This window comes from Phaethon lepturus, unplaced genomic scaffold (genome assembly GCF_000687285.1).
Source record: "Phaethon lepturus isolate BGI_N335 unplaced genomic scaffold, ASM68728v1 scaffold4269, whole genome shotgun sequence".
NCBI classification, from domain to species: domain Eukaryota; kingdom Metazoa; phylum Chordata; class Aves; order Phaethontiformes; family Phaethontidae; genus Phaethon; species Phaethon lepturus.
Genome location: NW_010562780.1, coordinates 165,282 through 191,841, shown reverse-complemented (window position 1 = coordinate 191,841; position 26,560 = coordinate 165,282). Strand labels below are relative to the sequence as shown.

At 37.5% G+C, this 26,560-nt stretch overlaps 1 protein-coding gene across 1 annotated transcript in view; it reads left to right on the top strand.

Moving 5' to 3' along the window:
* LOC104626465 (regulating synaptic membrane exocytosis protein 1-like) overlaps positions 1 to 26,560 on the top strand; it is a gene marked incomplete at its 3' end in the record, with an annotated part of 211,901 nt that overhangs the window by 23,972 nt on the left and 161,369 nt on the right. Inside the window, exons 3-5 of the mRNA XM_010294397.1 lie at positions 10,847 to 10,892; positions 15,196 to 15,409; positions 17,215 to 17,226. Of these exons, the coding sequence (XP_010292699.1) occupies positions 10,847 to 10,892; positions 15,196 to 15,409; positions 17,215 to 17,226 (272 nt within the window). The remainder of the gene's footprint in view (positions 1 to 10,846; positions 10,893 to 15,195; positions 15,410 to 17,214; positions 17,227 to 26,560) is intronic.

The following is a 26,560-nucleotide window of genomic DNA, read 5'->3' as shown; positions in this document are numbered from 1 at the left end:
AATAAACATTGCTCCAAAGTAATTTCCTGTTATGTTGAACCAGTACCCACACCTTTCAACTTTCCAAACTTTTTAACAGGTGCCAGATGACTGAAGGGATATACTGCAACACGGGGGAGTTGGTTTTTTTCTGCTTGTGTGCATTGCACTGCTAGTTGCAGGCTGTAATGTGTTTAAGCATCTTTTTCCCACTGCGTGATTGTAAGGAAAACAATATTCTTGGAGTATAGTAGGGTCTATTCTTACCCTGGTTGCTAATTGCAACTTTATTAGGGTTTCACTAAGTAACTGTTTTTGAAGCTGTTTGACAGCTAAAATACATTCTGATTTGCAAGTGTTGGCATCAGTGATGGCTGATGCCATTTTAATCTAGCATTTCAATCTCTCGTGATATCGACACCAAAAAAATTACTTCACCAACTGTCACGACGTAATTAAATTTTGGGGGCAGGGGAACAGATAGTATGAAAAATGATTGTATCACTGAATTAGAAGTAGAGGAGCCTGCGGCAGCATTTGGGGTATTAGACATAATGCATTTTTCATTAAGTAGTATTTTAGGATACAAAAATCTTGACTTGCCAGGTGTTCATAAGCATAAGTTTTGGACGAGGGGCTCATAAGCCTCTGCTTCCTATGGCTTCTTGATGGGGACAAAGAACAACAGCAATTCACAGTTGTGTAGCCATAGCAAAGCTGTATTTCTGTGGTCATCTTCTGCCAGCTTCCCTGGGTAGTGCTCTGCATGGGGTTTTCCAAACTGATTTAACCGCTTAAAAGCGTAAGTCCATACATGACCAACTGCCTATAAATGGTAGCTGATCTCTTAAGACTTTGGGTGGTCCCCTCAGATGGGTGGTTGTTCTGCTCTCCAATGACTTGGATTGTCTCTGTTGTAGGGAGCTTGGTTGATCAGGACAAATTCTGCCTGGGTTATGTGATTCATCCAGCTGAACTTAGTGATGCTACTAAATAATATTGTTTAGTTGGATAAATGGGTTTCTCTTTTATTTTCTTCCTCTGTCATGCATTCCTTCATTAATATGTCTAGTGGTTAGTAGGTAAATGATGGTACCCATGTTTGTGATTTTGTGTAGGTGCAAATTTGTGCCTTACTTTTAAAACCTCTTCCTTAAGATTTTCATTAATCCATCTTTTTTTTTTTTGCCTCTCCAATCCTTAAATTGAACTTTTACTGTAAAGACCCCCCACCCCCTTTCAGGACTGCAATTTGTTTTATGTGACTTTCGGTTATTTGCCACTTTAGGGCTGGTTGGTTGTGATGTGATGACCATTCTTAGGAAAAAAAGATGCCCACAGTAAGATATTATGTGATGCAATAAATTAATTCAATAAATTGAAGAGAACACCATTTAATTCTCTTTTGCTTTGCACTGAAAACAGATTTGGTTTTGTTTGTTCACAAAAATACGATTTTGGTGAAGTTTAGCTTAAAGAAATGATATTTGTATTCCATAATAAAATGAAGCTGATGCTTTTGAAGAGAAAATAAATCAAGTTATTCTTTACTCATTGATTTAATGTACTTTAAGGGACATTTGCTGGCAGAGCCACTTCACAAAACAGTATTTTACTGGAGAAATTTCCTATGGGGCTCAGAGACTTCTGCTCCAAGGATCATTTTGTGCTTCTTTCAGTGAAGCAGTGGCATTAAAGCAGTGTTACGCCATCACAAGCTGACACAGGTCAGCTCATTCAGGGGACATGTTTTGCATGTCTTTTATACTACATGTGGAAGAGAGCATGGTGCTGGGTTAGATTTACTAATATGTAGGTAAGTGAGGAAAATGAAGACATCATTTAGGCAGTTGATAAGGAAAACCATGATCCAGTACCTGAAATATTCCACTTTTTATGGGCTGTTATAGAACTAGAGATGGAAACTTCTTGCTTATTAGGTAGCAAAGCAACAATTAAGAATAAAAACTAAAACCTACCCAGGATTAGGTAGCACAGTTTTTATACCTATTTTTAAACTGGTTATATTCTATTGGTACTTCCACTTATTCTTTCCCCACTTTTTTACAGTTGTTGATTCAGTGGGACTCAGTACCAGGGACAAAAAATTCACGGAGTGATTTGGTACTTGTTCTCCGCATTAGAGGTCATTGCCTCCTCACCTGCTAATCAATGCTTTTGATTCTTGAGCATGTTGAAGCACACATATTTTAGGAACGGTGTTGTTTCATGTTGCTCTGAGAAAATCCAGAGCTGTTGATTTGTCTGGGGAAAACAGTAATTAGTTTGCCTCTGCATCTTGATGAAACTTTCTTTAAGGAACTTTCCAGCAGTCATTTTTAGAAGGTTTTATAAAAGGAGCTTGTGCCTGACTTATTTAGAGCTTGTTTTTTTAATGAGCAACCGTGTATGAAAATTGCTTGTATCTGCAAATGCAGTAATGTAAAAGCACATGCCCTGTAATCTCACAAATGCTACTAGCATGGCTGAGTATCTGTGGGATCTTTGCTTTCTGCCATACACCTGTTCCGAAACAGTTCATCTGTGATGCTACATAAAGAAAACACAGACAATGAAACATTTCACTGAAAGAAAAAAGGCAAATTAAACTTAGTTAATTGCCTTTAATATTTTTTCATTCTTCTCTTGGTGTCAGAGTAAGCCCTGATCTCGTAATTTTGGGTAAGCCTTGCAAAAAATAGATTTAAAAAAAAACCATATATCATTTATTGTATGAGTAGATGTTTGTCTCAAAAATAACTGGGAAAAGAAGAGGTGAGACTTGATTTCACTTCCCAGTTTAGCAGGGGCTAAATTTTAAGGGTGTTGGGAATTGCAAAGATGCTGGAAGATGGTCTTATGGAAACTGTTGAGCTGACGAATTTTAGAGAACTGAAATGCGCTTTTAAAACAAACTCTGTGGCAAATATTGTTATTTTGATTTTCAGTACAAAAAGCTTTTTTTCCAAGAGGCACATATCCCAGTTAAAGTCACGTACAAACAATATTGATTTTGCACCTTGAAAAATGCTAGGACTTTATTTTTTAAAATGCTTTTGATAGTGCAGGTGCAAGAGCAGCTCAGGCTAGCACTTCTGCTGCAGTAAATGGTTTTACCACCCTCTTCCTCAGCTTCTGATTCTGCTGCTCCTTTTATTTTTTTTTTTCCTTCTAATCCATAAGGATTAATGCAACTGTGTGGGCTCAGATTTTTTTTCCTTCGTTTGTGTCTAACCCCATTCAGTTTCCTGGCCTGGTTCACTGCGCGTGGGAATTGCTGTCCCTCGGTCATTATGGCTGGTTTTCCTGTAACAGGTATTGCATGAACGCTGCAAGTAAAATAATATATTCATCTGCTTCTGCAGTTTTGAGTACTTAGAGCAACCTTTAAAAAGCTGAAAATCTTTCTAAGTCCTGTGTTTATTAGGTAGATAATGCTTGTCCCTGAATGCTTATTTCAACGGTTCAGTAAGAGAGGGACTGTAACATAGTGATATTTCCATAACTTTTTAAGTGGTTGCATTTGGTGAAATTCAGGCTGCTAACAGCATCACGTGTATGAACTCAGGGAACTTTTTGAACTCTGTCACCTGGGGCTGGTGGCAACCCTTCAGAGCAAACCAGCTGCTCCCCTGCTGCACCGTCTGTGTTAGGAGAGCCAAGTGGTGAAGAAATTAAATGGGAAAGTGCAGCAGAGCTGTTACATGAGATGACTGATGTTGGTGAGGTTGTCCACAGAGGTAAGAGGTACAAAAAAAGGCCATACCGGCTAGGATGAAAGGACCAGGCATTGACACATTGTGGGGTGTTCTCATCACTCTTCTACTGACTCTGACCAAACTGACTGTGTACAGCATTGGGAAGAGGAAGCATGACAGAGAAGATCCTGGTGGCTTTGGGGCCTCCAACATCCTACTGTGTCTCTGGAGAGAATAGTATTTGAGTAGTCTGCTAAGTCTGTGGAGATTTTTAGGGTGCTCTGCTTGGTGTCCCCTGCGATTAACTGCTTTTACAGTTGATGCTTTTTCTCTTATCCCTGTCTACCTCTCCCTCCTTTTTTATCTTTTTTTTTTTTTTTAAATTCTTTGGTTCCGATGGTTGTTTTCCCAGTTTTGTGGTGGTGGTGACAGTGTTTAGCTCCGTACACCTTCATGTTAGGGGTGGAGAAACAACAGTGACTTTTTGGGGCTGTCCAGGGAAGCGTAAAAGTATAAGTCAAGTGGGTAGAGATGTCTCCTCTCTGCATGGTACCACTTCTTGTACCTTCATCTATCTGTTACGTGTTGTTCTAGCAAATCGCTGACCTGAGTGTATTAGGGCACAGGAGTCTGCTTGCCTGGGAAGCAGGCAGTAGTGGGATGAGAGAGGAGTTTAACCTATGGGACTGGTGGTGAGTAAGTGAAGATCAAACAATAGCTGGAAGGGAAGATGCTACAGTTAAAATAGGATGGTAAAAGAAGTAGAAGGGTTGAACATTTAGCAAATGCAGCCTGGTTTCTACAGTGCGGTACAGGTCAGTTGCTGCCCTAAGACACAAAGGCAGTCTGCACACTAGATGCATGCTAGACTGTTCCAGGAGACCAAAGATAATGTGTTGTACCACATCTTGTCATTTCCTTGTTTTCAGAAAAGAAAGTTTTGTTGAATTTAATGTTCAGATGTGAGTGAAGAAACCATTGAGGACTATGGTTGTTGCTTGCAGTTTTTAAAGCACCTGTTTTGAATGGGCTTAGGGACAAATGTTATAAATATTATTTCGGGGTGGAACCATGTGCAAGCTCACTCACCTGATGAGGCTTCATATTCTATAAAGCCTTGTGTCACCGAATTTGGTCAGTGTAATTATTTGTGGTTAGTGCAATTATTTGTGGTCAGTGTAATTACAAATTTTACTTGGATAGTACTAAAAAATTATTATATTAATGGAGCTATATTCTTTTCCTGTTTGCGGAAGATAGGGGAGTGGGTAGCTCCTTACCACCATTTCCCACTCACCATCCTATTTCTATTCTTTTGACTCATTAACATTTTCAAAGTCATTAATACTAACTCTTTTGCTTGTACTTACATCACAAGCTTACTTGAGGGGCTTTATATGAAACCTGGTCTCATGGCTAGTCTAAAATGCTGGACTTCTGTTGTTGTGACCTCTTCTGACAAGGCCCTCTTTCTCTAAGATAGTCAGCTGGAGCATCTTCCACTCTGGTGTAATCTCCATCACTTACGGTTCCCTCTCCATCTCAGAGGGATGGGTCATATTTTTCATCTGTTTTTCTTGTATTCTGGATTTGTGTTGCCCTTTCAGTGTTTTTCATGTTTGTGCTGTGACCTAGAGGTCTTCCTCCTTGTTCTTCTGCAAGCTAGCTGAGGTGTTAATAAGGCTCATGCCCTGCCCTGAGAGAATGTGTTTCCAGACACCAGCTCATAACAGCAATTGGGTGGAAGGGCTTATACCTCCTTAAAAAGGCCAAGGAAAGGGGCACAGATGTTCCCAAAAGTGCAAGGACTCTAGGTCCTAAGATGTAGTCGGGATAGAGCAGTACTGGGTGGAAAGGTGTTGTCTCCCTCCTCTCTCAATCTTACTTCAATTTTTTGGCCTGTTAAAGTACTCAGATTCCAAAAAATTCTACACTGTTGAAACTTAAAAATTTTCACTCCAAAAAAAATCCAAAATCCCTCCTAATGCTACTGAAACTATTTCAATGAATAACGAGACTTTAACGTTTGAAACATAAGCTTTTCTGCACATTGTAACCATAAAGCATAAGAGCTGTACTCTTATTTAAGGCAGTGGAAACAGTGAAGAGAATTGAACATCTTTTTAGCAATGGTATTGGTTTTCATATTTTGATGAACTCTCAGCATAAAAAAGTGATTTAATAAAAAATCTCAGTTGATTTAAATTACTTGCATTTTTCATAAAAGCCATTGCATAAGAATGCATGTTTTTAAACAAAGAAGGGATAATAATTAATTATTTTTTCTGCAGAAGGCATTGATTCCTTCAGTACTAAATTTATCTCAGCGTGTAAATGCTTTCTGATACAAAACATACACAGTTTCTAGTTATCTGGTTTCTCTTTTATACCTCAGAAAGGGTAATGGTCATTTGGGAGGAACTGTGGGAAGCTGGAATGTAAATTCCTTATTGTAGATATTGCACATTTCTGACTCACAGTTCTTCAGTTGTGTAAGGAGGAGGTCTTCTTGTGGACTGTGATTATTTTTAAAAAACGAATAGAAATATAGGAAAATAAAGGTTTCCAGTAACCTACATTAGAAAACTTCCAGGAAGCTGAAAAATGGCATTTTATGCAAGTTATTTAATGAGCTCATTTATATGCTTTCAGAAAACCTGCCCTTAGTAAAATGTGAGTTGAAAATGACTGTTACTGTGGGTGAAAAGGCATCAGATAAGACCCCCATGAGTAAAGCTGCAGCCCGCGCTACTTTGCTAGTGTATCTCTGCTCCGACATGACGAGCATGATGGACTTTCTAACCAAGGCGTGGGACATTTTCGCCTCAGCCTGTACAGTCTTGTTAGGATGCTGACAGGTAGTATGCACCTGATAAAAGATTATATGAGGGAACTGGAATTAAGATAACTCATATAGAGGGCATTAGTATCTGTTACGTGTGGACAACTTTTAATTCCAGTGGTGGTGGCCAGTTCTAAACTCCTGTGTGAGGTCTTTAAGCGAAACCTTCATCTTGGCCAAGTCTGAACTCATATCATGAGTCTCATAATGAATGCTTTTTGGTTATGCTACTCCTGGTTCCTAGCATCATGGGCGTATAGGAAAATACCAACATTCATTAAAAACATTTTGTCCCTCATGGACATGGGGAAAAGTATGAGTATATTGCCTGAGGGTCAGAAAACACAAAGTAAATTACTAGAATCATAAAATGATTAAAAAGAAATAAAAAAAGTAACTTCATGAATTTCTGAATAATGTTGGGAGATTTGTATTACCATATTGCCTGGAAGCACTTGTCATGGACTATAACCCTTCTGAGTGAGGGTTTGTGTGGATGTAGAAGAAAAGGCAGTCTTTGCCACAGGGGCAGCCTGCATTGTAAGTATTAGGGAAATAATGAAATAGTAAGAGCAGACAGGGGAATCTGTATTTTCTGGCCTTATAAATAAAAGTTTTAGCATACCAGTAACCTAATTTTTGTTCAGATCTTTGTAGGCATCAAGGCAAAGGAGAGTTTGAAGGAGATTAATGGGATGGTTTTGTTGCTAATACTCCCATGTTAGGGGCAACAAGGGGAAAACCACAGTCTTGGTTGAAAGTTTAACTAGAGCTGAAGCATCTCAGTACTGAATGAGAAATGATGGGCAAGGTGGAAATAAGCTGTGAAAGTCTTTGAAGGTGAAGATAAGCCATTTATGTTTTATGCAGTAGAAAAGGGGGCTCATTGGAGGAATACAAAGAGGTAAAATAAATTGAATTATATTTGTTGCAGGATTGTGATTAGACTATCATCAGAACAGGCTTGCACTGCCTAGAAAAGGAATTGAAGGATGAGCTGATGATAACTGAATGTTTAAGTTGGATGGATATGAAATTAGTTAAACTTCGGGGTTTTTTTTTAATTTGCAAAATTACTTTCTAAGGCTTATACTGCATTTTGAGGAGAAGGTCTAAATAGGCCTGAGTCCAGTGTAACACAATAGTTACTGGTCCTGTGTAGCAGGCAGAGTGGAGGTGGTGGTTAAGGTTTGCTGGGGGTATGCACAGATCTCTTATTTCAGCTTACAGAGTTTGATGTACAGGTCACCCCTGATGGGAGTCAGAAATCTATGCCAAACACTCCGTGTGGACAGAAGGAAACAAATAGGAGGTAGAGAAACAGACCTGTGAGTTATAAGCATGGTCAAATTTGTGTTTGCACCAGTAAAACAGGTAGGAAGAAGAGGTCTTGGCATGTGGAGGAGGAGGAGAAAAGGCTGATGCCCAGCAGGATTCAGGTGATTGCTGGTGAGGTGAAAAATGTTATGCGTGGCAAGTGAAAACCAAATTGAGAGGATAATACAGTTGATCCATAGTTGTGTGTTGAATGAACAGGGAGAATGAAGAAACTTCCAGGTCAGGTAAAATCTCAGATTTTGAGGAATATTTGTTGTGTTTGTTATAGGATATAGAACATGCTATAATATGTGTTGCATATAATAATTATTGTGATATATTTATTTTAAAAAATGGGTAGGAGGGAGAGATGAGACCTACAGGAAATGTGAAGAGGGAAGGGTCAGATGGGTGGTAAGTAAAGTCACAGAAAAGTGAGAAGTCAGACAGTAGGTAACAGCAAAGGGGCCAGAAGCAGCCATTTTTGGAGGAGAAAACCCAACACCCTAAAGATATGGAAGCCGTTAAGTCTTCCATTTGCAGTTCTTTGATTATGTTTGTATTACTCTTGTACAAACAAGGCCTTTTTGCTCTAAAGATTAGTTGATTAATCGGGTTCCTACCTGTTTCACAACTTACACAGATCCATGTCTTGCTTGCCTTCAGCGAGCGTTTTTACAGATACTATATTCCGCTCTTAAAATGGCTGTTCACACTGAACAAAAACAAATACAGCAATACATAACATCCAAACCCACTCAGAAGTATAATATTTTGCAATATCAGTACGTTCAACAGTTATTTGGTCTTCACAAAAGAACCAAACCAGGTGTCATCCGTTCTAAAAAGCAGCACACCCCAAACATTCAAATACCCTGGACTTCAAATATGCTAACACATTAATATTGCTATGTCAAGCACTCAGGAGCTGGAAGAGTTAGATATGTTTATTTACTACATATATTTATTTACCTTAATTTGTCCTTCTTGATCAGAGAGTAGAAATTTTAAGAACAGATTTATATGTGAAGTGATGATGCATGAAGTAACCAGCAAATATATCCAGACTTCTTCACTGAACTTCAGCTCTTCTAGTCAACACGTGCTAGACTCCCCCTAAGCTCCTCGTTTCCCTTTATTTGGTCAGAGCTATCCATAGCATCTTGCTAAGGTTGCCTGTCATGGTTTAGTTGTTTAAAGCCTGTATTCCCAAAAGTCATCACAAGTTGACAGCTTTTCCCACCTAAGGTGCTAGTGGGGCTGAGGCAAAAGCTAGGTGCATCGCGGCTCCCTTTGGGAACACCTGCGTGAGATGAGTACCCACCGTAGAGCAGTGAGGCACCTGGTGAGACCAAGGTACTTCCAGCTTTACGGAGCTGCTGAACAGTGGTTATCAGATCACAGCTTCAACGTAGCCGCCTGAAGTTTGTCTACAGGTTTTTAGATCTAGCTATTGCCTTCATGGGCATATTAAATATCCAGAAGCGCTAGAATTCTGCTTTTTTTGTCCAAATGCGTTACCCTACCATCATGTTAATGAAGGGTCAATCTTTCGTACATCTACAGAAGAAGAAAATGTGTGGAAATAAATCTGAGCTTGCATTTCTGAATTATTTTTGTTTTATTTACCGTAAAAAAGAATGCTAAGAACAGAACTTGGTAAAAGCCTCACTTATTTTATGAAAAAAATTGTCTAAGCCCTGTGTGATGATGTGTTTTTGTGGCGTGGGTGAACCAGGCAAAGTACTGCATTTCACTAAGCTTTTTTCATACATGCAATAGCCACTGGTCGATAGTTACATAAAGCTGTGTCACTTAAATGGTGGCAGTTTTTCTACTAACATGAACTCATGACAGGGCATAATTTTTTTATAATGTTAAATCAGGTGTTTAAGAGTCCAAGATTGAATCATTTGAGTTGAACTAGGAGGGTGAACGTGCAATCTGTAGTGCCATCTGCTGGATTTTTAAGTAAGTGAAAAAAATAGAGTTTCCTACTACATTTACAAGTCATGTAAAATGTAACTGCATAAAGGTGACCCAGATCCCTGGGGTTTTTAGAAAATCTGTGCAGACGGAACATACATATGCAAGTGCAGCACTTTGTCACTTTTTAATCTTCAGTGTGTATGTGCAAATATTTCAGATAGTTATACTCTATAGGAATTTAAAAGTAAACCAGCAAAAAGTGATAACATAGTTTGTTAATCAAAAATTACATTCTTGGATCATAATTGTAATATCTGCCTAGTGGAGATGATTGCAGCAGTATAAATATACAGCTTGGGCCAGCTCAAAAAAACCCAACAACATTTTTTTTTACTAGTTTACACTGTCAATGTAAAATATTGCATATCCAAATGAAAATGTGGTACATGTACGACACACAGCTAAAGCCTTTTTTGTGTGAAATGCCTTTGAACAAAAAGGGTTAGAGGAACCCACCACATTTTCTTGAGGAAAAAAAAATCCAAATTAGAAAACTCAATATATGTTGTACTGTCCTACTGTAAAAGTAAACAGGTTAAGTCTTTCAGTGTACATATGAAAACTCAGTATTGGTTCTTGTCTTGCATTACCACTGGTGGTGCCAACATCTCATGTCCATGTGGTACAGTACTGAGGCTAATGCTTAGGAGTCCAGCAATTGAGTCATAGCCATGGTGCTGTGGTGTGCCTCACCAAGTAGCTCAGTCTTTTCCAGAATTTTAGCAACAGAAGGTATTTTTTTAGTCATATGAGATCTGGTGTGCCCAAAGATTCACCCTTTGTGCGATCTTTTTTTGATCACACACATATGTGCGACCTGTGTGAATGTGGAACACCAGCAGATCCAGCTTATGCAGGTAGACGCAGCTGTTTTAAGAGTGGTGTGAGGTCTGCACAAATGAAGTATGGCCATAATCTTGTTGGAGGAAGCTTATCCTTCAAGTTTCCTAACTTCTCGGTGCTATATTCTCAAACGTATTGTTGCATTTGTAGATATTTTTTGTATTGTTTCTCCACGAAGCGGAGAATGGTTTTAATCCTATGTGTGGAGAGGTCTTTCCTGCCCGGTAAGTGGGTTTACTACATGATAGAAGGTGGAGCAGTACTGAAGCCAGTTCCAAAGATACAGACACTTCTGTGTTTCTAGCAAAGGATGAAGTTTCATGCATAAATGTTATAAAGAGGTGCTCTTAGAGGTACACCAAGTTTTATTACGTTGAGACAATATGTTAAAGAAGGTAGATCTATTAAGCAAGAAGTGTAAGATGTAACTAAATGTGACTAGGATGATACAGAACAAAAATATTAAAATGTAAATACACAAATATAAAAATATTAATGATACAATGCTAAATATGTAAAATATGTAAACTTATGAGAATTTTAATGTTTTCTTACATCTACACCTGGAGGGATGTTTTTCTAATGAATTCGAAATTTTGTATCTAACAGTTCTTACTTATTTTCTTACGCAACAGCTGCTGATAGATTTTGTCGATTAAAGGATCAAATCTTAAGGAACAGATAAATAAATACATTTTCTCTCAGGTGGGATCAAAGATTTGCAGTTTCACATCAATGGACATTTAAACTGAGTCACAATAATGGTCATTAACTTTTATGCACTGTCTTCTAAAGTCATCACCTTAAAAACCCCAAACAGTGAACACAGAGCTTTTACAAACTAGTATTATCGGAAGGTATTTTTTGCAGTTAAGAATTCTTTTTCTACGGTAAAATATATGTTCAGTGAAATCTGTTGAAGATACCAATTTCAAACATAAATATTAATTTCAATAAGAAGAATAGTTGGTAGATTTTTTTCTGGTCAACATTTTAAAACAAAATACTGAATTTTGCTGTGTCTGTTACTGAGTTGTTACAGAACACATCTGGAAGGTGATTTTATCAATTATTTATTAACAGGCAGTATGAAATCTGAATGAATTAGATTTCATACTTGTGTCCTGATGTGCATGAAGACTGTAAGAAGAGGACACTTGCAGTGTGTTGCTCCTTCTGGCCATCTTCATCCTCCTCTATTTTTCACTTTTGAAGGAAAGTTTCTATGAAACGTCTTCATTCTGATTTATACATGTCCAGTGTTAAGTCCTGGAATGTTTTCCTCTATGGTTTTGTTCAAATACTTTGTTTTGTTTTTTCCCTTCCTTTGTCTTTGGTGGCTGGGTGGGAAAGGAAACCTCCCCTTTTTGACTATGCCATGACCTCAGTAGTACAACTAGCTGAATTTTGGGGTGCATGATGAAAAACGGTGTGGATATGTGCACATATTTCTCTTACATAGTAGCCTGGTTGCTTTCTGTTGGAGGTCTCCAAGCCCTTATATTACAAGCTGTTATGCAGTTTTTAACCTAACCTTTAGGTTCTTGTTTACATTTAGGAGTATTTAATAGACTTATATTCCCTTGCATCTGATGAAAATGTGCTCTATAGCACACAAGTCCAGACAGACAACATTGGTAGCTCTTGCCTTGTCCACTGATGTGGTCACTCCATCATAGAAGGCCACTAGGTTGTGGCCTTCAGGCAGGACTTGCCCTTGGTGAAGCCATGTTGTCTGTCTGTATATATTTCTGTAGAAGCTTAAATTTTGCTTAGTTGCTAGTACGTCCATCTGCCTCTTAGTGCACACAGAAGAGCAAGACATCATTGTATTAATACACTTCGTAAGCTTCATACAAGATCAAAAAATTTCAGATGCAGACTAATTGGAAAAGAACAGGAAGAGGTGCAGTGCTTGCTGTTATCTTCCCTTTCCAAGTTAGTAAAGAGCCAGAGCTTTAAGTCTTGCTGTAGTGAAGGGGAACTGAATTTAGTTTCCATGGTTCCATTTTTTAATAGAATATTTGATATAATAATAAATTTACCTACAAACCTCTCCATTATTTTATTGCATTCTTTAAGCTGGTTATTATGGAAATTCCTGAATGTCTTCAGTTGTTTTTATGCGTTATAAGTGAGCAGCTGTGTAAGATAAGTTAAATCATATGTGTAATCCAATAATGTGGCCAAAAGTATTATGTTTCTCCGGTATTTTGCCTAATTCTTTTGACCTACTTGTCTCATCTTACTCAATACTGCAAAGGTTTTTTAAGAAGGTTAGTAAAAAATAAAAATAAAACAAAAAAAAACCCTTTTCTGCTTCTGCCAAGTTTTTCATTAGCATAAAGCATTAAGTACAATGCATCATGTTTGTAGTGAGGGAGAATAGATTATTTTCCTTTGTAGCTTTTGCTGTTGCTGCATCCCCACTAGAACGTGCCCGTATCAAGTCATTGTTTTTAGTGTGGGTGCTGGTTGATTTATGTAGTTAAGGAGCAGTGATATTCCTGTCCAAATGGAATATGTGTGTTTTACCATGATTCTTGTTAGTGAAGTTGAATTATGTTTTTCTAGGCTTGAATGTCATCTTAAAGTAAAAATATCCACTTCACCAAAACAGTATTTCATACAAGTAACACTGATTACTTATATCTTAAAAGTCAAAACAAGTTCATCACACATACACCAAAAAAATCCCACATAAACATGGAATAGTGTCACTAGAAGTACATGGGTTAAATGGTGTAAGTCTCAATGCTAATTAAGCAATTAGGTAGCTCAGGGCCGGCAGAGATGAAGGATATCGTCAAGACCTCGGTAGACAACACACCTACTCTTACCATTTTTAAACTCAAGATTCCCTGTTTCTATCCTATTTATCTGTTCATGATTTTTTTAATGTTATCCATGGAGATGCAGATTTGAAGCAACATCTGAAAATGTGGGTGAAGAACCTGTAGGTTCCACATAGCATGGTGAAAAACCCGAGTTGTTAAACGTGCCCTACTGGACCCTCCCACTGAGGCTATCACCTGAGGTCTTTGCTCAAGGTCATGAAAAAAAGGTCAGAAGTTGCAGTGCTGTCCTGGGGCACTTACAGAAATTTTTCTTTCTTGTATGATTTGATGAGTAGTAAGATAGTTAACAGAGTTGAAATAATTATGATCCTTGTAATTAAGCTTCAGAGTGAGGTTTCACACTGACAGCTGAGCTCCTTGCTTGTTGCTGCAAAAAGGGTGATGCTGCTGTCCACTGGTCCTTTCCGTTTCTGGATTCAGAAGCCCATGTCCTGCCTTCCTCCCAGGTCTCGAGTGCCCTGCTCAGAGCAGACTGATTCAGGAGCAAAATGATGGGAAAACATTTTTTTTTCTGTTTTAGGAGAATTAATTTTCTGTAGGTTCAGATCCGTGTGTTAGCTCACTGAGGAGGACCTGGTGAATGTCAAAATCAGTGCCTGAAGAGCAGTAACTGCTTGCAGCCAGGAGCAGGAGAGGAGCTGGATTGCCCCTTTTGGAAGTGCCTGGACCTTTAGCTGGTTCCTCTCTGAAACTTCATCCTTGCCAACAAAATCTCATAGAAACCAACAGGAGAACATCTTTTTCCTCAAAGTTAATACCATAATGATAGGAAAGATTTTATCATTAAGTATTTAATTATTATTATTCCTGACTTACAGAAGGGGAAGTGAAGGCTTAGAGGGCTGAGTTCTCTTCCCTGAGCTCGTGATTAGAAGCTGGGCTTTCAGGTAGCAGGACGCTTTCAGCCAGCTGGTGGGCACAGTGTCAGGCTGTGTGTTATTTGGGGCAGCTGGCGGAGAAGTGCTACTTCTTTGAACACTCGTCTTCATCTTAGGAATCTATATACCTGCTGATACTCCTATAGATTCCTACAGCTAAGCTGGAAAAAATGTCTGCAATAACAGACAGATGTAGTCTCTTATACTTAACAGGAGAGAATGCTACAGATTGTTAATATATAGATTTGGCATAGAAAATTGTACTCACATTCTTGTAGGGCCAGTGTGATTGTAGAGTGCCTGTTAAAATGTTTAAGTTATATGTTGTAGTAATTTAGATTTTGAAAACAGAAGTGTGACACTGTAACTGAAGATTGATTTATTTTTTTTAATTACACCTGCTGTATAAATAATGTTGATTTAAAAGCAATGCAAATTTACTTAGGCAATTCTATTTCTGCTTTTATTGTGTACATGGTAGATACTTCTGTTTAAGACTGCGTATTTTTTTCCATCTTTTTATAACTGGATAAATTTCTGGTGAAGTGAAATGATTTGCTCATGAGCTTTGAAGTAAACCTAATAGGAATACATACACCTGTTATTTTTTTCTTTTAGATTTTCCTATACAGTCTTCTATGTGCAGTGCGTATTTGATATGAGGTGAGGTACATTTATTATTGTGAATGTGCCAAGAATATTAGGTAGAGTTATAAATTGAAAGAAAGAAATACATAGTAGTAGTATTTCCTCCGATTCTTGCTATATAAACTTTTTTCTCATCTGTGCAGGAGGTTGCATCAACAATTTGAAAGCTATAAAGAGCAAGTAAGAAAGATAGGGGAAGAAGCCCGCCGTTACCAGGGAGAGCACAAGGATGATGCTCCAACATGTGGAATCTGTCATAAAACAAAGTTTGCAGATGGTTGTGGCCATTTATGCTCTTATTGCCGGACCAAGTTTTGTGCTCGATGTGGAGGTCGTGTCTCTCTGCGATCAAACAATGTAAGTCTTCTGGTGTGTACTCTTAAGAAAAAGCCTTCTTGACATTGTTGCGCTGCAGATTGTTTACCTTAAGTTTGGCATTTCATTTGTGCTCGATGTGGAGGTCGTGTCTCTCTGCGATCAAACAATGTAAGTCTTCTGGTGTGTACTCTTAAGAAAAAGCCTTCTTGACATTGTCGCGCTGCAGATTGTTTACCTTAAGTTCGGCATTTCGTGCTTCATTTTACTTAAGTGTTTCATTCATCACTTTGTTATGAGTTGTTTATAAGGTAGAATAATGTATTTAATGATTGTGGAGATTCTTAGGCATCACAGAGTTAATAATAAAAAAGAATCTGTAGTGTATAGTTCTACTGAGTGATGGCTTGAAGAAAACATACTTGTTTTTCATAGAATGAAAGAAGAAACCCTTTTGCTCAAGTACAACTCCACATTGATAAATTTTTATTGAACTCTTATTTCATTTTTGATTTCTTTTTTCAGAGAGCTATCATATACATTTACAGATTTCTTTTACATAAAATCTGTTAATTTTTTGGTTAGAAAAAAAGCCCAACCACTTTTCTTACCACAGTGAGAAAGTTATGTCAATTTATTTTAAATTTTAAATTAAAATTAAAATTAAATTTGATTTTTAAAAAGTAAAACTATAGATGACTCTGGACTAGGTATCCTACTTTCAGGCAGGTGAGATAGATAGGTAGATGAATTTTTCTCCCTCTGATCCTCATGCAGTTAGCTGAAGTAGCTGTCCACCAAACTGAAGGGTATCCAAAAATACCCTCTGTTCAGTCAGTCCCTTCAAGGAACTGGCTACTCACTTGTACATGAGCGGTAGGATCTATATTTGGAAGACCGTTATCCAGTGATTATTTTTGGCTGATCATCTAGGACTATGGTGTGTTATAAAACATTTTGCAAATATCCTTTTATTGCATGAATAGTTTTGTTATCTATCATGAGATGAGATAACTTTCTCGTATGGCTTTAACGTGCCAGTCTTTTGTAGGGGAAATGCTTCCATGCTCTTTGTATCAATACAAATTCAGTTAAAAGTGTTAACAAATTTTGTAGCAGATAATCATATTCGCAATGGAACTAGTTTATGGCCTCTTCACTTTCTTCGAGCTAGATATCAACTGAATAGGGCTTTTGAAATTCATGTAAACAAACAAAAAAAAAACCCAGCAAACCAACCCTCAGAAGAAAATGCATTTCATCTTTATTTTGGAGGTTTTCCGTAGCCCTGATGTACTTGTGAGTCCAGTAAATTAAATATACATTCTGAAAAATTCTGTAGGTGTGTTGGACAAAATTTTTCATGTATTCATATTTTAATATAAGTAGATGCATTACATTGCATCACCTGCAGGTGGTGTCATTAGAGCAAGTCTATGAAAATATAGTTTACTTTGATATGTTACGTTATACTGTTAATTAGAGTGCATATGATACAGCTTATCTTTACTCTGAAAAAACCTGAATATATTTTATTTTTCACCCACCGTTTCAAGTAACAGAAATTGAAAACTGTCCATTCATTTGTAACTTGCTTTCTGTTTGTTCTATTGTTTGTACTTCTGTGGGTTAGGGTGGGAAAACATGTCTTCTACATATGCAGTAATATCATCTTTTTATTTAAAGCTCTTTTTTTTCTGAAAATTTTATGTTTTTATCTCTTTGTAGAGAGTTATTAGAATTGCATTTCTTTGAAATCTGTCTATTAATACTTGCCTATTTTATTCTTTTTCTCTTATTTTTTTCTTTTCTCTTTTTATTCTGCTTCCTTGGATGCTTTCCCAAAGGAGGACAAAGTGGTTAGAATCCATGCTTTTTATCATTTATTATTATAATGTTGTTAGTTAACTGGGAAACATATTAATGCAAAAAAAAACTGAACTGAAATTTTAAAATCATCCAAAGGGGAGGGGGAGAGAACAGGAATCCTAACACCCAGGCCCTGCCCATCCCGTAGCTGAACATACGCTTCAAAGATGCCCAGCAAGGAAACCACAGACTGTTGTCAAAATTAGGACAACGAAATAAATTAATTAAGAATTATTAATAGGCTAAAAAGTAGTGGAGGTAATAAAGTGTAATAAAGCTGTATTGCATAAAAATGTATTTGGTTAGCAATTTGACTTTTTGCATGCAAGGTCCTTCCATCAGCTTCAGGAAATCTAATTTAGTATTTTAATTGTAATTTTGCATTGATTTACATGGCTTGCTGTGTTTCACTTCTGGCTGCAGCAGAGATTCAGGGAATTCTTGTGAAATCAGCTTTTTGGTTTACATTTGGAATAATACGCATAGGCAAAGTGTAACCTCTTAAAACTGGACGTAAGTATAGAGAACGAGATGGAGTGAATCCTTTGTGAATTCATAGTTGGCATTTGAAAAATCTGCAGAACTTTCAGGATCAAATACTGGCATATTCACCACTAATGCCTGTGCCTTATCTGAAATAGAGGAGGGTAGTTCCCTGTTCATCTCTGCGCCTTGCGCGCGGAGGAAGGGGCGGCAGTACTTGAGCAGAGCAGTGCATGTCCACTTACCACCTCTTTTCAGGCAAGAGGCGATATTCCAGCTTCTAACTTGGAGATTTAGGTAGTGGGAATTATCCAGCTTTGCTGGCACTTCAGCTGAAACGAGCGTAAAATCATTGTAATCCAATGTAGTTTTTGACATGTGGATGACGGTGTTATGCTTGTATTATGAAGTGACAGTATGCCCCAACTTACATGATAGCATTGCTGTAACCTGCAATTTAGTACTGTGCAACACCCAGAAAAGATTACTTCTATCAATCACACCTGCACATTGCAGTATTTTTTTTCTAAGGCAGTAGTGTTCTGAGAGCATGGTTGCTTTTCAAATGGCTACGAAATATAACTTGCTACAGCTTCATCCCACTGTTTTCTGCGTGGTGCTGAAGAGGTGAACAAAGTGCTGAAATAACCCAGGACTTCCAGATCTTTTCCATTCTGTTCATCTAACTCACTTAGGATAGAGGGAGAGAAGTTTCAGCTTGATACTGATTTCTTACTAAAGCAGTCCATCGTTGGTGCATCCACTGGGGTGTATTAAAAGGCTAGTGCACTTGCAACAGAGTTTTCTGTAGGGCCAGAAGCAGTAAAGCTTTTAAGTGCCGAAAGTGCCGCTAAGGTACAATTTAGCCACGTAGGTTTTGGAGAGCCATCCAGGTGAACCTCACCTGACCTGCTTATATGCTTGAGGTATCCTTCACACTTCAGTTTGGAACAAAAACTTTGCTAGATAACTGAAATTGTGATGGTGTCCGCATGCAGTGGAGATTGTGTCTTTGATGAGGCAACAGTTTAGGTGTTCATCTTTGAAAAATGTATTTGGGATCCCAAAAATAGATTCCATTGCACTAAAGTGCTCTGAAGGTATGAGTCCTGAAGACATACCTGACCCATTTGGATTGTCCTAAGTTCAATTAAATATATCCTTATTGTTTGCACTTGCCTTGGTTTAGGTTTTGCTGTGTTGAACTCCAGACTTCCACATGCCAAGAAAATACCGTAATAATATATGTGAGAATATCTTCTATACCTTATGATGAAGCTGAGCTACATCCCTTTAACAGCTGAACAGTCATGGGAGTCAGAGGAAGAGTGTCCAATAATTTGTCCTGATTGTGTGAGGAACATTGGGAACTTTTTTATAAAGTACAGTTGCTTTAGCAATTCCTGTCTCTGAAAGCTAATGGAATATATAGAATTAATTCTTTCCAAAATATTAAAACAGACCTAGCAAATAACATCTTCTATAAGCAGAACAATTGGTATAATTTATAGAGAGCAACATGAGAAAAATAGTATTTATTATTTTCAGTGGCTCAAAATTTCTGACTAATGTAAATATAGGGACAAACCTTTCTTTATTTGGTGAGTTTAATGTTAGTAAAGACTTTTTAAACATGTTTGTATGAGCCTTGTTCTCTCCACAGGAATTTTTACCACAATAAATTATATTAGTATTAGAACACATGCACCAAGTTCCTACAAGTTAGAGGTGCATCAGTTGGAAAGGATAATGAAGTGTGAGTTACCAAAGTGCCAAGCCACAGAAAAGTCAAGCATTATCCTAGATTCAAGGATATTGTTTTTTGAATACCTAGATTTGACGTATTTCCTGTAGAGTTGGAGAATTGGTATTAATGAGACCTCTCCTGGGATGCTGTGTACAGTGTGTTACCCATCTTTGACAAATACAAACTGTGATAGGCACAAAGGGAGTCATACAGAGGATGATCAAAGAAATGGAGAGCTGCTGGTATGAGACAAGACTAGAGAGATTAGGGGGACAAAAGCTACGGCAATTATAATTGATACCTGGAAGTAGAGAACTGGTATCTAGAAGTACAGTAATTTTAAACAATAGGAATAACCTTCAAACTAGAGGACTAGTGAAGACATAAGACTGAATAGGTGTAACTTGGCCATAAATGCTCTTGTCTTGGAAAAAGATTTTTGCAATCAGTTGAGTAAAGCCTTGGGAAATTTTTTCATGTGACTTACTGGAAGGAAAAATAACCCAGTAAAATTCTAAAGGCTAAATTTGATAAGTTTAGGAAAGGATTTATGTGATGTGGTTGCTTGTGGCTGTAGGGGAATGTATTAGGTCCTTAGGAGGTCCCTTGCAACTGTATGGGGTACAGATAATGTAATACTTTGAAGCTGTTCTTGATCTTTTCAAGTAAGTACCTATATATATTAAGGACTGTTTGAAAAATATATAGCAGAACTTAATATGTTCTCTCCTGCTTTAAAATAAAGGACATCCCACAACACTGATTCCTTGTAGTGTGAGTTAGTAGGCATCCTAGGTTTATCAAGAGATGACACCAGTACACTTAGAAAATTAATTGGGAATAACTGGTACATCCTAGTGGCTAATGGGGCACATAACTTTCAGTGTTTCTTATTCTAATATGCCAAAACACTTACCTAAATATGTGTCTTAAGTTCTTCCATGTTTTTTGAGTATTGGTCAGCTCTTCATACTTCCTACTTCATACTAAGCCTGCTCTCCTTTCATATGATTGCAGGCAGACCACATTTAATGGGAGCATTTTCAGATAAGAGGACTGTTAGCTAGTTTGGTTATTCAAATCAGACTTAAATGTAGTTGTGCAGTGAGAATATTCAGTATTAATAATGTTAGTAATAATATCACAGAATTACAGAATCACAGAATCATTAGGGTTGGAAAGGACCTTCGAGATCATAAAGTCCAACCATTAATCCAGCGCGACCATGTCCCCTAAACCATGTCCTGAAGCGCCACATCCACACGTTTTTTGAACACTTCCAGAGGTAGTGACTCCACCACCTCCCTGGGCAGCCTGTTCCAATGCTTGACCACTCTCTCAGTGAAGAAATTTTTCCTAATATCCAATCTAAACCTCCCCTGGCACAACTTGAGGCCATTTCCTCTCATCCTCTCACTAGTTACTTGGGAGAAGAGGCCAACACCCATGTCACCACAACCCCCTTTTAGGTAGTTGTGCCATTGGGTTTGAAAACAGTTGGCAGTTGTAAGATGTACAAAGTCTTTTCTCTTCCTTCATATTACCTTAGTATTCAGAAACAATGTTATGTCAATATGGCAACCTATTCACTGGGAGCACCGAGCATTTGCACATGCTTTTAAAGAAAGCTGAATATTATTAGTACAGGATTTTACGTGAGACAGCATTTCAGAAGGAAGCCATGTAGGTGCTTAGAGAAAAGCTAGCAGGAGCGACCACTTGCTTTTAATTTGGCACAATATTTTCTACGTGTTGTCAGTTCCTTACAGAGTGTCTACACTTTCACGCTGGATCCTTCTAGTTCTGTTCCGTACACCAGCATTTTAATTGCCAAAATAGTCATGGGTTTAAGTTACTTCTCTCCATTCCATTCAGTCTCGCCTCCGATGTGAACTGTTGGGGTTGTTCGGCCAATGGAGAAGCCAGCAAAATGTCCGGCCGGCGCTTCTCCGTGATTTGGCAAGGAGTGGGCAGAGCCCTGGCTCAGTCCTCCTGGTGGCCTGGCTGCCATTGCTTGCTCTGTTCTTCCCTCCAGTGGTACCACGGCCTTGGAGAGCAAAAACCACCTGAAAATATGACTCTTTTCATTGCATCATTCCTGTAAGACTTTTTCCTATTGTTTGGTTATAAGATGCACTTCCTTTGTAAACACGTGACAGAGGAAGTTGTACGGCCCTGTTTCTTTCTCCTTATAGAAAAGGAGATACATTTTAGGGTACCAAAGTAGTCTGGAATGAGCGAATGCTGTTTCTTTGAATCAAAATTAAAGTATTTTGTGAGGTGCTGTGGGTGTATTGAACTAAGTGACATTTGTATGACATATTCACAGAATTAGGGGGAAGATCTGTGTTCCAGAGTAAGCCATATATTTATCCCCAGCAATCGATCTACCATGCTACAGATATCATTGGGATTACAATTTTTGGTCATATTTAAAATGAAAAGAACTGAGAGCAAATGATGCAAAATAGTTTTGTCACGATTGTCCTGTGTTTTGCAGAAGTGTTAGCTGTGCAGAACAGAGCAGTTTTCTTTCTTACTCATTTTTCTGTTTACATAAGTAAAGGACAGCTGGGAGGAAATCAGGATGTAAAATACATTCTAGATATATGAGAATTGATTGAACTGAACTTAGTTATATGTGACTGCAGAAAGTGATGTTGATTATCAGTGCTGAAATACTAGAGATTCACATTTCTGATTTGGCTTTCACTGACAGTATTTTCATTTTAGTATAATGTCAGTGATTTCTACTCTGAAAGACAGACAACTTGGAAACATTTCCCTAATTGTATGTCAGGTGTTTTTACAGGGTGTTTGTCATTTAGTTCCTTTAAATTATGCTTAAAATTTGCTTACATAATAGCTTGCTAATTTAAGCCTTAACAACTTGAGCACATACGCTGTGCAGTTCAGCTATGTAATAATGGTTTTAACAGAAGTTGTTAATATTGTTAGAACAAAATGTCCATATTGCCAGGAGTGTTTCTGCATGCCTTTTGCAGAACTCTTATGTCAAATTGTCCATTAAAAAGCTAATTTATGTCAGTTCTGACTAATACAGCTGTAGAACCAAAAAAAAAATTAATCAGAAGGAGGTAAAATTACATAGCAAATTGCAAATTAATAGCACATAAATTCTCTCTCTCTGTAGTATGCAACACAATTTGTTTCCTAAAAGATTTGGGGTTTGTATGCATCAGGAAAGAAGCACCGCTTTTCGGTAATCCCTCCCTAGAACTGCTTCTTCCAGCAGATAAAAGAAAAAAAAAAAGAAAAAAAAAGGAAAAAAAAAGAAGTCCAGCAAGAAAATGAGGAATTCTGTCTCAAGTAAGATGTAGAGCACTTTCCTCTGCTTTCTGGGAAGTTAGTTCACTGTCAAACAAATACAAGTCTTAAAATGATTTAATTAAATCCTTAAAATTAGCTTGCTTTTCACCAAGTGTGCTGACGCAACATGTTTGACTTTAACACCTGTTTTTCAGTATCCAGCTAGCAAAAATAATTGGTTACTTGTACACAAAAAAAGCAGGCTTTTTTGTGCTCCTGCTCTGAAGTTAATCAGATCAGAACTTCATTTAGTGGCTGGACTGTAGAAAAGTCACTAGACAGCTGGGGTTTTTTTCCCCTACACCTTTAGATCAACATTAAATCAGTAAGCACTCGATTATGCTCCTTGGTTTATCCAGGTTTAGTTTACCTGTTAGCCAAACACTTAAATGGTCTACTTGTCGTGCGATTCTGCAGTTGATGACCAAGAAAATATTGCTACTGCAACCTTTTTTCTTGATTCATGATAAAAGGCTCCTGAATCCTTCATGACTGTTTTTGATGTTAGCATTCAAGCTGGGTAACAGTGATCTGTGGAGACCCTACATAAACAATATTGGAAACCCCATGTAGTGTAATGGAGTTTATATTTTTAAAAAAACAACAAACTTTTAATACCCTGTAGTGTTACTACTGGACACGTTATTTTATTTTTAGTCTTGCATTTTCAGTACGTTTGTTTCAATTTAACTGATTCAAGAATGTGGGAATCATTCTGAATTTTTTTTTGGTTAATGTTAGCAATACCTTTGAGTGTAATAATTCCTTCCATTGCAAAAACTTGCATTAACAAAAATAAGTATTCATAAAATCTCAAAGGTTAATAAGGCTTTTCAAAAAGAGCTTTATTCCACCTCCTCTTGCCTAATCTCATGTACTGGAGAGAGAGATATATATGGTATGTGCATGTATAAGCGTATATTGTATAGATTTTTCCTAAGTGAATATATACGCGTACTATATACTTGCATCCTACTATATAGTCCAATACAGGAAGTACGGGGCAGGATAAAGCATTTATAACCACCTTTTTAACCTTTGAAATCTGTAAATCATTCAGGGTATTTAAGTCAGTTGAGGAATTATTTATATGCCCATTTATCTTGACAAAAACATATGGTATGCCCTAGCAGTCACAGAATCCCGGAATGGCTGAGGTTGGAGGGAACCTCTGGAGACCATCTGATCCAACCGCCCCGCTCAAGCAGGGCCATCAGAAGGAACTTGCTTCTCACAGCTTGGCATATCCATGTGTCTTTTGACTTGCACAGTAAATGGTGAAAGAGTCAAGGATCTTTCATGCCGTTTTTGTTACTTGTTTCCTCATTGTAACTACACACATTATAAGCTGAAACAAAATCTCCTTAAATTCTGCTAGGGCATAATTCTATGACTTACAACTTTGGACAAATGAATTCCAGAATTTCACTGAATCCTTCAGAAGGAGCACTAACAAGTACTGCTTTTTTTTCAGCTCAGCGTTCAAACAGAAAGAAAAAAAAAAAAATAAAGCTACCAGATTAAATTTAAGCTTTTTGTTTCCTTCAGTGTAGTATTTCTATCATTTTAACACTATCAACCTCACATTTTGTTTGGTCCAGTGAAGCTCATAGAATCATAGGATCTTTGGGTTGGAAGAGACCTTTATAGGCCATCTAGTCCAACCCCCCTGCAACAAGCAGGAACATCTTCCACTAGATCAGGTTGCTCAGAGCCCCATACAACCTGACCTTCAATGTTTCCAGGGATGGGGCATCTACCACCTCTCTGGGCAACCTGTGCCAGTGTTCCACCACCCTCCTTGGGAAAAATTTCTTCCTTCCATCTAGTCCAAATCTACCCTTTTTTAGTTTAAAACCATTACCCCTTGTCCTATTGCAACAGGTCCTGCTAAAAAGTCTGTCCCCATCTTTCTTAGAGCCCCTCATTAGCTGGAAGGCTGCAAATAAGGTCTCCTCGGCGCCTTCTCTTCCAAAGAGCAGGAAGAGACTTAGAGTCATTCTTGCAGCAATGCTGTGTATCCTGGAGGCTCAGGCATTGTCTGAGGTGTGGGAGATCAGTGTTGAACTCCATGGTGATTAAAGCTTGTTTTCCCAGGTGGGAATACAGTGCTGTAAGGGCTGAAGTAGAGAGGAACATCTTCCTACCTGACTTGGGTCAGTCTCACTAAAAAGTTAGAATGGAAAATGTTGAAATTATTTTTCTGGTTTTCTTTTTGTCCAAAAGTACACATTGAGATTTGATTTTGCTGAAAATGTAATAAGTGACTCTGTTTTACTTTTAAAGGTGTGCCTTCACAGTAAAAGATACTAGCAAATTTAGTTCTGACATAACGTACCTTATAAGCTAGATCTGCTTAAATGGGAAAAATAACGGGAAAGAACTAATTTTTTTTTCCTGTTGTGTGATCTTTTAAATTGTTATTTGAAGCAAAATCACATATGCTGAATACATAAGAAAAGTTTAATCACTTAAAGAAAAAAAAAAGACATAAAACCAGCTATCGACTTCTTTATTGCATTAAACCAAAATGCTACAGATACCTGATGGCAGTGGCTGCTCTGCTGTGTTGCATGATGGTTGTCTTATGGTTATGTTCTGTAAGAACTTGTCCTACAATGATGTTATTTCCTATGTTTCCTGAGAGAAGATTTTCACTTTCTCTTAATTTTTGAATGTCTGTTTTATAAGGTGTTTTCAGTTGAACAAGAGAATACCTTTTCCCAGGCTGATGTTATTTTCCCCATGTGTGTATTTCGTAGTCATAAAGGGTTAAGAGAACACTTTAAAAAAAGTATTCTTAAGTATTAAATTTAAAAAGTATTGTGATAGTATACACTTCTGTATTTGAATGCTTTCCCTTAAAATTTTTTGTTTCCTCATCCTGGGAGTGAAATAAGATTTGCAGCTTCTTAATTTTTTTAAACTTCTAATTGCTTTTGTGTCAGCAAAGTGTTGCCCTTTTTATCCTTTTGTTACATTATTGAGTAATAAACAGTGTTGACTGGGGTCTTGCTGGATCCGTTGATCCATGAAAATTTTAAAGTTCTAGGGAAAGGTGATTTCAGGGATTGGAAAACAATTCTGGTTTCAGAAAAATGTAACAATATAGAAACATATTTTTTCACTTTTCCATCAAAAATATATTTATCTATGCCCTATATCTCTGTAAGAAGTGGGATAAGGGTCTTGTGTAAAGGGAAATATTTTTAGTTGAGTAGTTTCAACTGCAGATACATATTGAAAAGCAGAATAAAGGAAGTAAGTTCTAACAATTGAAATCAGAGGTTTGCTGTATGCGTTGCACATTAAGAAGAACAAGGATAATAAAGAAAGCAAATGCTAGCAGTGCAACACAACATTGAGAAGTCATGAGAAAGGACTGTTTTCTGTATGATGTGTTCATATACCTTAATATAATCAATGCAGTCCTATAAACTGTAACTTTATAGTATATTCTGACCCCTGTCTATTCCGTGCACTGCAGTTTTGAAAAAGAACAAGTATGACCTTATAGATTAATGTGGTAAGCTGGTGTAAGGTGAAAGGAAACAACATGAAAAGTTTGAATCAGACACAATTCTGATCATTCTTGATCAGTCAGAATATGTATATAATACTATAAAATTAGGAGAAAAGAATCATTCAATTGAAAAAATTGCTAAAAATATTTGTTCATATGCATGAAATAAAATTTTCTTTCTACATCTTATTGCTTATACTTATTGATTATGATAGATTGGAAATATATTAATAGTATTTTA